Source organism: Onychomys torridus, chromosome 2 (assembly GCF_903995425.1).
Source record: "Onychomys torridus chromosome 2, mOncTor1.1, whole genome shotgun sequence".
In the NCBI taxonomy this organism is placed as follows: Eukaryota; Metazoa; Chordata; class Mammalia; order Rodentia; family Cricetidae; genus Onychomys; species Onychomys torridus.
In genome coordinates this window covers 158,861,790-158,879,448 of record NC_050444.1, presented here as the reverse complement: position 1 = coordinate 158,879,448, position 17,659 = coordinate 158,861,790, and the positions used below count along the sequence as shown (strand labels likewise).

General features: G+C 42.6%; 1 protein-coding gene across 5 annotated transcripts in view; it reads left to right on the top strand.

The window, feature by feature from the left end:
• Vps13d (vacuolar protein sorting 13 homolog D) overlaps nucleotides 1-17,659 on the top strand; it is a 229,558-nt gene that overhangs the window by 115,956 nt on the left and 95,943 nt on the right. For all 5 annotated transcript variants that reach the window (XM_036179299.1, XM_036179301.1, XM_036179300.1 and 2 more), the window contains 7 exons: nucleotides 1,088-1,218; nucleotides 1,435-1,610; nucleotides 7,819-7,942; nucleotides 9,284-9,519; nucleotides 11,039-11,147; nucleotides 14,409-14,572; nucleotides 15,541-15,649. In XM_036179299.1, coding sequence (XP_036035192.1) covers nucleotides 1,088-1,218; nucleotides 1,435-1,610; nucleotides 7,819-7,942; nucleotides 9,284-9,519; nucleotides 11,039-11,147; nucleotides 14,409-14,572; nucleotides 15,541-15,649 — 1,049 coding nt within the window. The remainder of the gene's footprint in view (nucleotides 1-1,087; nucleotides 1,219-1,434; nucleotides 1,611-7,818; nucleotides 7,943-9,283; nucleotides 9,520-11,038; nucleotides 11,148-14,408; nucleotides 14,573-15,540; nucleotides 15,650-17,659) is intronic.

Below are 17,659 nucleotides of genomic sequence, written 5' to 3'. Positions count from 1 at the left end.
TTAGTACCCTTACTCCAGAGGGGTGATAATGAGAATTAAGTATAAAGGGGCTAACATGCATGAAGGAGTCGAAAAGTATCAGGATTGTTATTTTTATTACTTTGGTTATAAGTATTTTTAATTATTGTATAACCAGAACTCAACACAGAGCTTTGGACTTATTTTCTGTATTTATTGTCAAAGCGAATGAGTGAGTCATCTCACTGAGTATTGTATTTTTTTTAAATTGTCATCGGATTTTACCAGGTAACTCAGTGTGACTTGTTATTATGTGAAACTTGTTATTTTGAGATTTCTTTCTCACAGGGTTATGTGTGTGTGTGTGTGTGTGTGTGTGTGTGTGTGTGTGTGTTTCTGGTTTGTAATGAGTAGGGAAGGCCTATTTTTTAATGAATAAATAAATCCTAGCATCATGTATGAGTTGGATTATTGGACAGTAGACGAAAATTACTGGAGAAGGTTCTAGCTAGAGAGTGCTCAATTGAGTTCAGGTTGGCATAGAATCCAACTAAGTAGTCTAAAGTTTCCACTTATCCTTTAACAAAGGCAGGTTCTCAGGGGGAAGTCTCATTTTAGTGGTTAGTTTCATGAATAGACAGCTAAGCTATGTGTGACCAAACACCTGTGTGTCTTAGCTGTTATTATAATGGTGAATACATGGTAAAGAGACTAGGAATTAAAGGGACATTGGTACTGCCCTGAGACTTTTTGAACCTTTACTTATTTATTTTGTGCATTCTTGCATGTATGCCATGGTGCGTGTGTAGAGGTCAGAGGACAACTTGTAGGAGTGAGCAATGGGGGTTCCAGGGATCAAAATCAGGTTGTCAGACTTTGTGGCAAGTGCCTTTACCTAAGACATCTTGCCACCCACCCCCCAGGACTTCCTAAAGCCTAAATGGGTATAAGGAATAATACATTGTGAACAACTGATATTTCCATTCCATTCTTGAAAGGCTTCATACGCTTTCTAGGTGACATGCATGTTTGCTGACAAGAACTAAGGAATTATCAAGGATACTTATTTCTATTAAACCTAGAATTTTCTGTGATGATTAATCAATGAAATGGTTCTTGTCATTTGTAGGTATTGATGTCAAGAAAGGCCGAGGTCGCTATATTGACACTTGTATGGTCATCTTTGCCCCCCGTTACCTGTTAGATAATAAATCATCTCACAAGCTTGCATTTGCACAAAGGGAATTTGCTCGGGGACAGGTAAGCGGTTTGCTTTGAAGAATGGCCAGAGCTTGTTTTTTAATGGGGAGTTTAATGTCGAGGCTCACTTCTTCTCAAGACTGTGTGTTTTATGATGTGAGTGACCTAACAGTTCCTGTGTAGGATAAGGCTCAGAGTAGGGACCCAGCAAGAATTGTATGTGACTTGGTCAGTGATTGAGTGATGTGACTAAAGCCTGTGATCTGTGTGTTTTAGGGAACAGCCAACCCTAATGGCTACATTTCCACCTTGCCTGGTTCCAGTGTGGTGTTTCACTGGCCGCGCAATGACTACGATCAGCTGTTGTGTGTCAGGCTGATGGACATTCCCAATTGCATTTGGTCTGGAGGCTTTGAAGTCAACAAGAATAATTCCTTCCATATCAACATGAGGTGAGTTTGGAACGAGACAAACCAGCTTTATTTGAGGCATGTTAATAATATGGTATATAACATACATACATATATAGTGCAAGCCCATTTCACTCTTTGTGAGGTTGGCTTGTGAATTCCTGGCTCAGATCCAGTTCTTAGAACTTGTAAAATTCCAGGGAAGTGAGTACTTTGATTAGATGAGTTACAGAAGATGTCAACAGCCCTAAGTGAAGAATACAGTTCTGTGGTCTTAGGGCATGTGAAGTCCAGAGATTGCCTGTAACTTGAAGTTGCTGTCTGTGTTCAGATGGTACTGCTGTTGTTAACTGTTTTTGTTTAGTCTTGTGCATTTGAACGTCCTTCTCTCATCTGATGTTGTTCTGGTAAGTTGTCTGGTCTTCTGTTCTAGTTTCTTTTCTGTTACCATGATAAAATACTCTGGCCAAAACCAAAACAACTGGAGGGAGGAAGGGGCTTATTTCAGTTTATACATTCAGGTGATAGATATATAGTCCAACATAGCAGAGAAGTCAAGGCTGGAACCCCAGTCAGCTAGTCACATCACATCCACAGTCATGAGCAGAGAGAGAGAAATGAATGCATGCATGTACACTTGTTTAATAAATGTGCTTAGCTCTATTTCCCTAGTGTCATACAGTTCAGGACCCTTTGCCTACGGAATGGAGCTACCACCATGGGTTAGCTCTTCTCTATTGATTAACTAAATTAAAATAGCCCTTGACAGAGCCCCTGGCCAACCCAATGTGAGACAATCCGTCAGTTAGGCTTCCTTCCCAGGTGATTTTTGTTGTGTCCAGTTGACAGATCTAAACATCACATCTTCTTTGCTCACCCCAATGACCCTCAGTTCCTTGTTAGAAAAATCAACCAAATTCAGCCTCAGCTAGCTCAGGATGACTTAATTTCCTTCCTGCTTCATCAAATGCTTTATGGTAATTATTATTGTTATATTTGTTTGCAATTGAATCTAGAATGTATTGTACATGCTAAGCAAGTGTTGTCACTGAGCACATTCCTAGCCCCATCAAACAACAACAGTTTTTGGGTTTTTTTTTTTGTTTTGTTTTCTTGAGACTAAAGTTTTCTTTGCTGGATTGTCCAACTTGACTTTCAACTTTTTGGCCACAGTGCTCACCCTTATTGAGCGTGCCCTTCAACAGCCAGTGCATATTCATATTGCTGTACACCTGCAGGGTCTCTGTGACTACCAAAGCCAGCAGAGTAGGAGGCAAGAAGGTAGTACTGTTCAACATGACTTAATAGCTGGTGTTAGTTGAAACTACTCCCAACTAGTTTATTTTAGACATATTTAAGCACAGCACAATTTGGTGAAAATTTTCCTGTTGATAATTAATTCAGTCCATTTGCACAATAAAGCTTAATATATGACTACATTGAAACTTTGTAAAGAAAATGTGACATCTTCCATAAAGATAGGTTCTATAGATTGACAACCTCATGATAAGGATCTGGGAGCAGGGGAGATCCATTGTGGTCTCAGCCACACAGTGCAAAGGTCACCAGGCTATTAACCATGTCTGCCCCCAGCTTTCTGGTAGATAACAGATTATGCACACTTCTCTTTGAAGGAACAATCCTGTGTGTTTAACATTCCTGGTTTCTCAAGTGCTTATCTGTGAACACAGGAACCTTTGTGCCTCCCCCACACATCCATGACCAGCCAGTGCACACTCCCATTGCTTCACACCCTTGAGCAGCCAGTGTTCACTCACATTGCTGCACATCCATGAGCAGCCAGTGTGCACTCCCATTGCTTCACACCCTTGAGCAGCCAGTGCACACTCACATTGCTGCACATCCATGACCAGCCAGTGCACACTCCCATTGCTTCACACCCTTGAGCAGCCAGTGTGCACTCATATTGTTGCACATCCATGAGCAGCCAGTGTGCACTCATATTGCTTCACACCCATAAGCAGCTAGTGCTCACAAATGTTGCACATCCATGAGCAGCCAGTATGCATTCACATTGCTGGACACCCTTCAACAGCCAGTGCACACTCACATAGATGCACAGAGAGCTTAGCGCTTCATGTCCTGTAAAACTCAGACTCTACACCAATTAAATAACTCCTTATTTCCCTTGCTCCAGTCCTTGGTAGCCCCCATTCTACATCACATATCTAGAAATTTGATTACTCAAGAACCTATTTTTTTTTTTGTTACTATCTTATTTTACTTAGGATAATATCGTTTAAGGTTCATCCATGTGGCATTGGTCAACATTTCCTTCTTTAAGGCTGAGTAGCCTCGAATGTCTGTTCCACGTTTTGTTTCTCCATCTACTGACGCTTCTGCCTTTTGGTTCCTACTGTGAACACAGGTGTGCATATGTGCTCTCCAGACTCTGGTTCCAATTCTTTTGTGTATGGATCCAGGAATGTCATTGTTGGATCATATATATATATGATAGGGTTATACTCTGCAGCCTTGGCTGGCCCGGAATTTGCTACATAGACCAGGCTGGCCTTGAACTCATAGAGATCTGCTTGCCCTTCTGCCTTCTGAGTTCTGGGAGTAAAGGTGTGTGCCACCATGCCCAGCTGTTTTATTTATTTTTCTTTAATTTGAGGTCTTAATGTGTTGTTCAGGATAGTTTTTTTGTTTGTTTGTTTGTTTTTTGTTTTTTCAAGACCGGGTTTCTCTGTGTAGCTTTGTGCCTTTCCTGGAACTCACTTGGTAGCCCAGGCTGGCCTCGAACTCACAAAGATCTTCCTGGCTCTGCCTTCTGAGTTCTGGGATTAAAGGCATGCACCACCACCGCCCGGCCAGGATAGTCTTAAACTGGGAACTCCAATAGTCTCCCCACTTCAGCTTCCTGAGTGGCCAGGATTGTAGGCATAGGTCATAGGTGTAGGTCATTGGCTTTATCATTTTTAATCTTTCAAGTTTGTGCTATGCTGTGTTTTGTTAGGATTATGGCATTTTATTTGTTTTGTGCGCTGTGGCTGGGGGCTCCAGTTTCTCTACAGCTTTACCAATACTTATCATTTGCTGTTGGGGGTATCTATAGTAGCTATCCTAATAGCAGTGAGTGGGGAATCTCACTGTGGGTTGTCTCTGGGCTACTGAGTATTGAGCCCCCAAGTTCTCATGAATGCCAACAGATCCTCTGCTACTGAGCTAAGCCTCAGCCCTCACTGTAGCTCTGGTTCACATTCTCCAGTGATCATCTCATGTGCTTGTTTGTCTTCACTGGGTCCTTTGCCCACGTTTGACCCAGGTTATTGGAACTGATTGTTGTTCTTTTGCACGTTAGTCCTGACCAGGTATGTGATTTGCAAATCTCCTAGTCTGCCTTTTCATGCTGCTGATTGCCTTCTAGGATAGCTTTGTTGTTGTTTAATCCAGTTTTTTTTTTTTTTTTTTTGGTACTTTGGTTGCTTTTGATAATGCATCCCAGAAACAGTTTTCAAATCTAGTGCCATGAGGCTGTTCTCTTTTGTTTGCTTAAGGGTTTTATAGTCTCTAGTCTGCTTTGAGTTAACCTTTGTGTGTGGTGTAACTGTGAGGGCCACTTCTTGCTTGGCATATGGTTGTCCTGCTTCTCCAGCAGCATTGGTTGTTGGAAGGCAATTGGCTCTACACATAAGGGTTTGTTTCTGGACTTCCTACTGACTTGTCTGTGTGCCCAGTACTAGTATTGATTGCTGTACCTTTTGAAATGAGGCAGTGGGAGACCTTTAATTTGGTTTTGGTGCCTCTTTTATTCAGAATTCCTGAGACCCATAGGAATTCTATGATTTTTCTTTTCTATTTCTGCTAAAACATGCTGTTGGAAGTCATTCCTTAGGCTGGGATTCCACGAGTACTTTAAAAAGGTGAGGGCCGTTGCAAGGGAAGGTGATGCCTGTGTGCCTAGTGTTAATCCTTTAAAAACGCCTCCTCCACCGGTGTCAGCATTTTACTAAGTCCTGCTTCTGCCTCTTCCTCTCCCTTCCCACACCTGCTCTGGGTGTTGAGCATATGTGAGCACATTTTGCCGAACCATTGGAAAGTAAGTCCAGGTCATCCTGATACGTGATCCACACATAATGATATGTATCTAGGGAATTATCTTTGTTTTTAAAACAAATAATGATACCGTTAAACTATGATACCATTAATACACATGCAAGGAATTTAGTACCAGCACAGTGCTTTCTCGTAAGTAATCTCTGTCACAGACAGGATGAATGGGTGTGTTTTCCTTCACTGCAGCCCACTCTCTCTGATCTGGGGTCCGCTCAGCAGTCACCTGTCTAATGCAGCTGCAGATGCTCTTACTCTTGTAGTGGAGAGCTGGTGCAGCTCTGCCTTTTTGGCTGTGAGCCAGTGGTATTTGTTTGCTAGTTGCTCCTGTGGTCTTGCAGGATGTGTTTTTTTCTGTACTTGGATGCTAGTGTCCTGTGTATAGATTAGGTCAGTCCTTCGTGTGAATAGTTCTAGCTTATGGGATGTGTCTTTCCCCTTGAGTCACATCAGAAGGCCTGTGACACATTGATCTTGTTACTGATGTGATTTGATTAGCACTTGGCTGTCTTGGTACCCACCTACTCCTTCTGCTGCAAAGTCACTTTTCCATCCTTGTCAAGAGGACTAATCCATTGAGGGATCATTTGTAGTCCATTATTTTGTTTCCCCAAACCTTTTATGTAACTGGAATTATTTATTATGTCAGGGATTGGAAATGGTGATTTTTTTTTTTTAATTTCTTCATTTGTTAATTTATATTCTTCTGTAAAAACAAGGTTTTCTTTCCTCTAGTAAGGTATCTTAATACAATGCACGTAGATACAACACGTGTTCTTTCAACTGGGTCTCATGTAGCCCAGGCTGACCTGGAACTCAGTATGTATCTGAGAATGTCCTTAAATGTTTGAACTGCATCCCACCCTGTCGGGGTCCAGTGTTGGGGTCCAGCCCCTATCGAAAGTTCCCTTGAAGGAGGGAGTGAGGAATTTAGAAATGCTAGGTAGGAAATATAAAAGTAGATGAAGAAAAAAGCACCTTGTGATTAGGCCTTGAAGTATAAGACAATTGGTGGGCTGGGAGGTGGTGGCGCACGCCTGTAATCCCAGCACTCAGGAGGCAGAGGCAGGTGGATGTCTGTGAGTTCGAGGCCAGTCTGGTCTACGGAGCTAATCCAGGACAGGCTCCAAAGCTACAGAGAAACCTTATCTTGGAAAAACAAAAAACAAAAAACAACAACAACAACAACAAAGAAGAAGGAGGAGGAGGAGGAGGAGGAGGAGGAGGAGGAGGAGGAGGAGAAGAAGGAGAAGAAGAAGAAGAAAAAGGGCTGGAGAGATGGCTCAGTGGTTAAGAGCACTGGCTGCTCTTCCTGAGGTCCTGAGTTCAATTCCCAGCAACCACATGGTGGCTCACAACCATCTGTAATGAGATCTGGTGCCCTCTTCTGGCCTGCAGGCATACATGCTAACAGAACACTGTTTACATAATAAATAAATAAATCTTTAAAAAAAAAAAAGACAACTGGTAACCATGCTTTTGTACACTATTATTCAGCCTTGGATAGTAATATAAATTCTGACTCTGACCGTGAGTTAAAGTTGGAATCTTTGTGGGCTCCCATACCACTCCTTTCACAGGTCTTCATAGAAGAATATCAGCTGGAGAGACAAATAGGAAATCACCATTTTGTGCTATGTTTCTACTGTCTAAGTTTTAATAACTTTAATTTTAATTATATGTATGCACATGTGTCTCTGTGTGGGTATGTGTGGTGTGAGTGCACGTGTCTGAGGAGGTCCTTTGATTCCCTGGACCTGGAATTTTAGGTAACTGTGAGCCTCTTAGTGTGGGTATTGGGACTGAACTCTGGTCCTTCACAGGAGCTGTATGTATCCTACCTGCCGAGCCGTCTCTCCTGCCCTTCTGCTTTCTAAGTGTGCTCAGAGACCACACAGTAGGCTGCAGCTGCCAGCATCCTTGGCGGCCCCAGTGTTGTGACTGAGGAGCAAAGGGACTGCAGTCGGTGGCCTCCTTTGTTTTTTAAGATTTATTTTTACTTTATGTGCATGAGTGTTTGAGTGCATGCATGTTTATGCATTGAGTGTGTTCCTGGTGCCCTCGGAACTCAGAAGACATCAGATCCTTCTGGAACTAGAGTTCCTGTTCTGTCCACTGAGCCATCTCTCTAGCCTATCTCCTTTTAATGTGGCCTTTGCTCCTTGTTCTGCAGGGACACCCTGGGAAAATGCTTCTTCCTCCGAGTGGAAATTACTCTCCGAGGAGCTACATACAGGATCTCCTTTAGTGACACAGACCAGTTGCCACCTCCTTTCAGAATTGACAACTTTTCCAAGGTACCATGTGTTTCTGAGGGCTGGCTGCTCACATGGGCAGGGTGGAAAATTATGGTGCAGTGTACATGTACACTCACTGAAGCCCTGTGTCTCTGAAACCCATACTCTTAAGAGGTGGTTTCCGCTGGCTGGTATTGTTACTATTTTTAGATTTCCTAACTTATTTCATATGTCTGGGCATTTTGTCTGTATGTTTATGTGTATCTGCATCTATGCCTGGTGTCTTCAGAGTTCAGAAGAGGGCATTAGATCCCTTGGACCTGGAGTTATGGATAGTTGTGAATCACCATATGAGTGCTGGGAGCAAGTGCTTTTAACCACTGAGCCATTTTTCCAGCCACTTCTGCCAATTATTAAGGTCACTAAGCTGCCTCATCCAGATTGAAGTAAACTTTCTGCTCTCAAAGCTTATTTTTGACTAAGAATGTGGTGCTATCTGTAGATGTGCTATGCAGGCAGAGAGAGGAATCCGACTGATGAGTAGGAGTTGAGTGGGTACACTGCTGTTGCTCAATTTCAGTGGGCATTTCTATTATCCTAAATGTTAAATGGAAAGAAACCATGAGGTTTGGTTCTTATTTTCTTGTGTGTTTGGCTGTGTGAGTGAGTGCCATAGTGGACATGGTAAGGCCAAAGGACAAGGTTCAGGAGCTGGTTCTCTTCCATCAGGGGGTTCCTGGGGGATCAAACTTAGGTCATTAGGCTTGACAACACGTACTGTTATCTGTTGAGCCCTCTCCCTGGCCCATAGATTTCATTTTAAGTTACTCCTTCCAACTATGTGTCATAGAATATAAGACTTTCTGTAGCTAATGTCCGGATCCCTATTCCTTCCATGTTCAGACATTCACAGGGAGAGAGTAGCAAAGACATCATTGGAACAGTAGAATTGCTGCCTTGGATGTTTTGGCAAAGCCTCTTCAAATTTTTATTTATTTATTTTTATTTATTTATTTATTTTTTTCTGCCAGAGCTGAGGACCGAACCCAGGGCCTTGCGCTCTACCACTGAGCTAGATCCCCAACCCCTCAAATTTTTATTTTTAAGATTGATTGTTTTTACATTTTTATTTATGTGGGTGTATTATGTATCGGTACCTATAAAGATTTACATGTTGTATTTCCTGGAGCTGCAGTAATAAACAGTCTGAGCTGCTGGGCACTCTGTTTCCAGTTGGCTGTGGTCCTTGCCTTTCAGCAGTGGGCCTTTTACAGAGCATTGTCTCCTCACTGGTCATCATTCCCTGTAGAGTATTCATTTGGGAAGATGGGAGCTTCCACCTGGGCTGGCTGGCTCACTTTCCCAGAACACTGCCCTTGAACAAAGTCCTCTGCCCTCCAGGTTCCTGTTGTCTTCACTCAGCATGGTGTAGCTGAACCCAGGCTGCGGACAGAAGTGAAGCCCATGACGTCACTGGATTATGCCTGGGATGAGCCTACCCTCCCACCCTTCATCACTCTGACCGTTAAGGGGGCAGGCTCCTCGGAGATCAACTGCAACATGAATGACTTCCAGAATAACCGACAGTTGTACTACGAAAATTTCATTTACATTGCTGCCACGTACACGTTCTCTGGGTAATTCTGGACTTAATTACTGTTCATGTACAGCAGAGTATTTGAACTATTCACTGGTTTTAAATTTAAAGCAGTTTCTGAGGAGACAAGTCACAGCCAGTCCCTTCTTTACCAAACCCCAGGCTCAGTGTCTGCCTTGAGAGCCTAGTCCACATCCTCATCTTTAATAGCTTGATTTCCCCAAAGCCTAGACTATTTTTTGTTTTATTTGGTCCCCCTCCCCCCCAGACAGGGTTTCTCTGTGTAACAGTCCTGACATGGAGCTCACTTTGTAGACCAGGCTGGCCTCGAACTCACAGAGACCCGCCTGCCTCTGCCTCCTGACTGCTGGGATTACAGGCATGCGCCACCACCGCCTGGCTTTTTTTTTTTTTTAAGGTATCATTTAAAAAACAAAATTTCTTTCATTTCTGTGAAATCTAATTTGTTAAGTTTTGTTTCACTCTTCTCTCATATACTTTTGATGTCCAGATGACTGATTTTCAACAGAACTCATCAGTACTTTTTGTAATAGTAAAGATGGAGGAAGGAGGCAAGTGATCTCAGTCAAACATCATTTAAACATTATGCATGTACTCCAAGGTCCAGTGGGTACAGCACTTATTCACAGGTGTAATTTCCTCAGTGTGGATTCCAGCACTCATAGGAAAGCTAAGTGCAGTGGCCAGTGCTAATAACCCCAGCACTGTGCATAGAGATGGGCAGGTCCTAGGCCTTGCTGGCCAACTAACTTAACTGAGACAGTGAGTCCCAGGTCCAGTAAGGGACCCTGTCTCAAATAATAAGGTGCAGAGTGGTAGAGGTGGATACCCAGTGTCAACCTCTGACCTCCAATGCATGCATATAGATGGGTTTATCCAACCATGGACATACAATCTGCAATATCCCACACAAATAATAATAATAATATAAAAAACACCCCAACTGAGCCAACATTTCATAAAGCTTGGGATTTTTAAGCTACAGGGAAGCACCACAGGCTTGAATTGGGAGAAGGTGCTATTGGCCCATTCTTTTCATCCTAAAAGGACTTCCATTTCTTGCCAAGACTTGGGAGTGCAATGATGATGATACTCTGCCTGGCAGAGCATAACATGGCAGCGCCCTTGGTTTACACACACACACACACACACACACACACACACACACACACACACACACTGCTTTAAAGATTCATGGCTGTTATTTCATGTCTTAATTTTGTGCCACTGAAATTCTGGGGAGAGGGAAAAATGCCAGAGTTTTGTGTTTTTACAGATGAATCCTAAAATTGTGCAGGGGTAAGGATAGCTCTAAGCCTGTGTCTTGTCAGGCTTTTTCTTCTATATTTCATGGTTTCTGTTTGTCTGTCTGTTTTGAGACAGTCTCTTCTGTATAACCGGAGTTCTCTTCCTACTTTAATTTCCTAAGTGCGGAGATGAAAGGCATGGGCCAACTTCTTTGTTTGTTAATGGAGATTTATGCTTTGCTCATGTGTGTGAGTGTGTGTGTATACACACACTCATTTATTTCATCTTAGTTTGCAGGAGGGGAAAGGAAGGCCTGTGGCTTCCCACAAGGCAGTTACCTGTGCAGAACTCGTCTTGGATGTGTCCCCAAAGACGCAGAGAGTCATCCTAAAAAAGAAGGTAAGAACTCGTCAGCTGGTGATGAGACTTGGAGGCTCAGGCTCATCTGGTCCAGCGTCTCTGGCACTGGAGGAAATGGGCCGGGAGCCTGGAGGCTTTGGGGTTGCACTCCCACTGTATTCACTGTGTTCATGCTGGCTGCTGGGTCCCAAGCCTTCTCTCTTCCAGGTCCTTCTGGAGAGAGGATGGCCCTGAATCTGTGATTGGGGGTTTTTATCTGTTTTTCTTTCCTACCACTTCTTTTATCATCTCAAACTGGATGAAGAAAAATGTCACACTGACAAGTGCCCCGCTTTATTTTCTCTGGTTAATTAGTGTAAGAAGAGCAAGTGTGTACAGGAAAATATCTCTGTTAGCTGGCTTAGATTTGGAGGAAAAAGAGGAAAATTGGATCAAAGATCTTAATAAATGGCAGGAAGAGTGACAGTAAGTAGTTGAAACTGAAAGATGACCGAAGTTAGGGACCATGGAGATGCAGCAGGGACTCTCGGGAAGAAGACCACGCACAGAGTTGTCATTTGGAACACTAGACCTGAAGAGTCTGTGATTCAGATGCTACACTAACCTCTCTGTGTTTGCGTTAGTGCATGTCATTGCCCATGGCATAATGTAGATTGTTTGCAATGGGTTTCCCTTTGAGGGTATGCAGATCTGGACAGATTTCTAATAGTCAAGGGTACTCTGAACACGTTCCACCCTTGAATTTCTTCCTTCCTCATTCATGTGTAAAGGTTTAGGACTAAATTATTAGGAAAGAGGAAAAAGGTACCCCAGGAAAGTTGATGTGTCTCCATTTTTTAAAGAGGGAGTTCTGATTGTTTCCAGCTTAGGATAGGTAAGTCCCTGCAGGCCAGCTTCCTTCATTGGCCAAGTGGGCCCTGACTCAGCCTAAGGCATCTGAGGGGTTTCCTGTGCTAGCTGTTTTTGTGGGCAGATGTGAACATAGGAAAGGCTGTGGGAGCTGCAAATGGAGATGGAGGCTGACTTTGATCTTATGGGCACAGGCATCAGTTCCAGCAGGAAGAATAGGGTGCTGGTCTAGTTTGAAGCTGGTTTTCTCACTCCTCCTGAGCTGCATTTTTTTTTTTTAACAGACTTCCTGGGGGTTTTAAAGGAACCATCTAAGACAGTGGTTCTCAACCTTCCCAATGCTGCTACCCTTCAATACATACAGTTCCTCATTGTTGTGGTGACCCCCCCCATCATAAAATTATTTTGTTGCTGCTTCATAACTGTGGTTTTGTGATTGTTATGAATTGCAATGTAAGTATCTGATATGCGGATATTTACTATGCAACTGGTGTGAAAGTGCCTTTTGACACTCTCCCCACCAAGGGGTCGCAACCCCTTGAACTGCTGATCTAAAATAATGTACATGAAGTGCTGTGCCAGAGATGTAGTGGGTAATAGCATAGCACATAGATATGAAGCGACAGCTTTTTCAGTCTTATACTGAGCACCTGTGTTTATTACATTTACCACAAGAACAGAAGAGGTAGTTTAGTTTGCCTGTTTGACAGGTCAGAAAGTAGGCTCTGATAGCTTAGGTGCCTCATCCCTGTTACCAGGTTGTAAACTAGCTCACCTTCTGACTGTGCAGCTAGGTCTCAGGTCCTGGCATCTTGACTTTGACGTTTATATTATACCCTTTGGTTTCTACTGTGTGGGATGTAGAAGGCAGGGCTGTGGATGCAGCTCAGCAGAAGAACACTGCCCATCCCTAGTTTCAATTCTTAGCACTTGAAAAAAAATTGTAGAATGCAAAAAACTATCTTTCTGGCCTGTGTATAGCATGTGAATGAGTAGTGGGGGGAGCCAGAAGTGTCCACTACTGTGGTAAAACTCCTACATCCTGGAAGTGTGTGACCCTGAGAATTGCAGCTTGGAAAGATGCCCTGCAATGGGACTACATGGCTGTGTTATGGAGGCAGTGTCATATAACAGTTAAGTAGGCTCCAAAGTTGGACAGGTCCAATTGATTCCTCTGCTCACTAGTTGTGACAATGTGGGGAAGTTACTTTTTCTCACTAAGCCATAACTTCTTCATCTGTAAAGACAGTGACAGCATGCACCTTGTTGGATTGTTTTCATGGTTAAATGAGTTACTGTACTTAAAGATCCCTGAGACCAAGGCCTGACCTGCAGCAGGTTATCCATTAGTGTTATCACCTGTAGTAGATTATGGCTTCAATAAACTTCCTTGACTGACCTGGAAGCCTAATTGCAGTATTTAAGTATTCTAGCAAAGAAAATGCATTGAAAATTAGAAGCAATCAACTGAAAATAAGCTTTAAGTGCAACCAAATTAATGGTTAGTTGTGATCAGTTTGTAAATGTTGAGATGGTAGGCATTGGAAGTAGTGAGGGCTGTTGCTGTCCCTGCTCTGGCAGTCACAGAAATGCCAGAGACAGGGTACTGCCTCACGTAAATTCTTAGTATAATAGACTCTTCTCTGGGCTAAAGACATCGAAGTCATATGGAACAGTAGTAACCATGGCAATATAGCTAGGGAAGAGATGACCCAGTCATTTTGTTCTGTTTTGTTTTTGTTTTTTAAAGGAAAAATACTAGGTGCCTAAGTTATAAAAATTGTTCCAATTATTCGTACATGTGCATGTCTGTGTGTGTGGATGTGTACTTGTCAGTGCTTAGCCTGTGGACTCCAGAAAAGGTCATTAGATCTCTGCCTAGAGCTGAAGTTACAACCAGCTGTGAGCTGCTGCCTGACATGGATGCTGGGAAATCACTGGGTCCTCTGCAAGAGCATAGAGCTCTTAACCATGAAGCCATCTCGTTTGAAGAATACTTATTCAAAAATCTGCACCACTTAGAAATTTTGGTTGCTTAGTTTAGGATTTTAGCAAATGGGCTCAGGGTTTGTCACATAAACCTGATGACCTGAGTCTGAACCCCAGATCTCATGGTGGAAGGAGGAACCAGCTCCTGAGAACTGTCCGTAGATTTCCACACACATGCACCATTGGACACACATGCTTGCACTCAACATACACACACACACACACACACACACACACACACACACACACACACGTAAAAAATAAAAATGAAAGATGAAAAAGTTTAGCATACTTCGTCTAAGTCTAACTAGAAATTCACAATAATGAAATCTTTAGTTGCATATTTCTATGATGTGGAAAACATGCAAGTCTAGTTCCAACTGGAGAACCTCCTTGGCCCTTAGAGGGGGAGTGTGAGGACAGAGCTAGCTCTGGCCATATCTATGTGTATCTACCTATCAGGAACCAGGAAAGCGCTCTCAGCTCTGGAGGATGACGGGCTCAGGAATGCTGGCTCATGAGGGCTCTGCAGTTCCTCACAACCCCAACAAGCCATCAGCCACACGCTCCATCGAGGGATCTGCCATCCTAGATATTGCTGGCCTGGCTGCTGTGACAGACAACAGGTAATCTGATGGGTAACTTCCTAGTCAAGCTTATTACCTTCAAATTCAGACCCAGGAAATTCACCCCTCAAAAGAAGGGTTCTGTAAACCCTCATAAGAATTTATATTTTATTTCGTATTTTTTTTCCTTAATGGCTGATGCCTGTCAATTTCTCAGATATTATTTAATTTTAAAAATTATTGTGACAGTATCCATACAGGTGTTAAAGATCAAATAATAAGATCTTTTATAGAAAATGAGTATTTATTTTACTGAGAATTCCAGTCTAAGCTTCCTTCCTAAGTGTGAAGAGTTTTTGTTCTTAAGTTTTTCTAATAATTTGTTGTCTTTTAAGAAGAATTAATTTGTCAGGCAGTGATGGTGCACACCTTTAATCCCAGCACTTGAGAGGCTGAGGCAGACCAATCTCCGTGAGTTCAAGACCAACTTGGTCTACAGAGTTAGTTCCAGGACAGATAAGGCTGTCTCAAAACACTGGATTAAAAAAAAAAGAAAAGAAAAGAAAGAATAGCACTATTGAGACACATTTTTTATGAGTAATTCTTTGGACAGTTTACATGAGTATACATTAGCTTAAATAAGTCACTTTGTTTACTATATATTATATTAGTTTCTCCATAAATTCAGTGTGTTTGTCTTCACTTGCTGCCTTATGTGTTTCCAAAAATGTGTAAGTTCAGACACAGAGTAAAAGTATTTAGAAATAGAACAGTGGAGACAGTTGAGAAGATTTTAATTCTTCAGCAGCTGGCTGCTCCCAGACTGTAAGATGGCTTGTCCCATGAGGCTGCAACACTTGAGTTGTGGATCTCCATTCTGTTCTTTTGACTTTCCTCATGTTGAGGCTCAGCTCGGATGCCCCTCAAATTGCAGTTGGGGGAGGGGCACGGCCTGGAAAGCAGAGGGGCAGAGCCTCAGATTCTCCTCAGACTTTGACCCAGAGGATTCATTGTGTGTCTCTGTCCAGATATGAGCCACTGATGCTGAGAAAGCCAGACCGCAGGCGTAGCACAACACAGACCTGGAGCTTCCGAGAAGGAAAATTGACCTGTGGCTTACATGGGCTGGTTGTTCAGGTCAGTTGCTTTTGACACCCTCAGTTGCAGCTCCCAAGGGTTGAGCTTTCTTCAAAACAAAGCCTCACCTAGGTTATACATGATGAATTATTCAACAGGGAAAATTAATCAGAGAGCAGGTACTCTCTAGTTACTCGGTTTTTGTTAAGGCAGTCAGGAAACTTTTGCTGTGCAACTGTGTGTTGCTATGTGGGAAATGCTTTCTATTTTTAAGGTTTGTTTTATTTTTAAATATGTTCCTAATTGAAATAAAACCCCATCACTTTCCCTTCCCTTTCCCTGCTCCAGCTCCCTCCCTCAAACCCCTCTCATGCTCCCCCACTTTCAAGCTGATAGCCTCTTTTTCTTTAATTATTGTTACATGCGTACATGCATATGTATGTCCACAAGTGTATATAAATGCAACCTGCTGAGTCCATGGTTGTTCTTCGTGTGTATATCCTTTTTAGGGCTGACTGATATGCATTGAATAACTGATGTGGGTGACTCATCACTGGGAGGGACCAATTCTCTTTCTCCCTGCCTATATGACTTTGTTTAGGGGTGGGACTCCCACAAAATTTTCCTCCTTCCATGTTGACATGTTCATGGATACTCCCATTGTTCCTATCCTGTTTATGCAGCCATTTCTAAGGGAGATTTTTCACGGCAGGATTTATGGCCCCTAAAATCCTTCTACTCCCGCAGCTCCTGCATCTATTGCTCAAGATTTATCTTAATTATATGTATCTGTGTGCATCTGTTTGTGGGTTTGTGTACATCAGAATGCAGATACCTGCTGTGTTCAGAAGAGAGTGTCAGATTCCTGGGAGCTGGTGGGTTGTATGGTACTCAACATGGGTGCTGAGAATCGAACTTGAGTCCTCTGTAAGAGCAGCAAGCATGCTTAACCACTGACTCTTCTCTCTAGCTCTATAGGATGTGTTCTTGAAGGTGATAAACTAAGTATGGTAGAAGTAGCTGTCCTGGGTGATGACTTTTTTTCCTTATGTTCTTGGTTCCTCTGAACTTTTTCTCCCTTGTGGCATAAATTACCTATGTACCTTTTAAATGAAGGGAAAAAAGTGTTCGTTAAAAGCCTAATGCTAAGATGGGTACTTAGATGGGTACTGAAATGGAAGCTACAGTGCTCTTTTGTAAAGTGTAGGAGTAGTCAGTCCTGAGCTTTACGTCATCGTCCTTGTCATCGTTGCTGTCTCCTTCCTCTTCTTTCCCCTCCTTTTCTTCTTCTTCTTCTCCAACATTTAGCCAGTGTCCTTTCCTTTCTATTTTTTTGAGATTATATTGTAATTACACCACTTTCCCATTTTTATCTCTCAAAACCCTCCCATATCTTTCCCCCTTGCTCTCTTTTAAATTCATGCCTTCTTTTTCTAATTGTTGAATATGTGTGTACATTACTTGTATGTATATGTTTTCAGTGCTGACCATTTGGTATTATATAGTGTGTATACATATTTTTTATTTTGCTCATTGTTATATTCTTAGTGGTATCAAAGTTAGCATTTTGTTGTAGCACATGTAACAGTCAAGACTGCTAGACATTTTTCTTTGTCCTCAACTCAGCCAGTCTGTGGCATAATAAAATTTCAAGTATTTTATCAGGGATTTAGATTTCTGCCCTTTCTTCCTTTAGGCTAGGTATGGATGCATGCATCTGAGGTGAGCAGGTGGGAGGGTGGCTTGGAGGGTTGAGCACATAGCAGAGCAACACAGTGACTATGTGTGCAGTTCTGCCCACCATGGGACTCACACAAAACTCAACAGTCCAGCAGCAGACCCTGGACAGAGTTAGTGTTTCTTTCCCTGGTGGAGTCAGGCTGTCCTCTCATATGGTGGTGCATATAGCTGTAAGAAGCCTCTTCTGTTTGGTGAGATTTATTTTCTTTACCTCTGTGGCCCTGAGCTTTTCTCATCAAAGGCCAGCTGCTTGCTTATGTGAAGCTCACATCTGGAGTGGATTTGGGATTTTCAATTAGCAATGCAATTCAGGCTTCTAGAGGCAGAAGA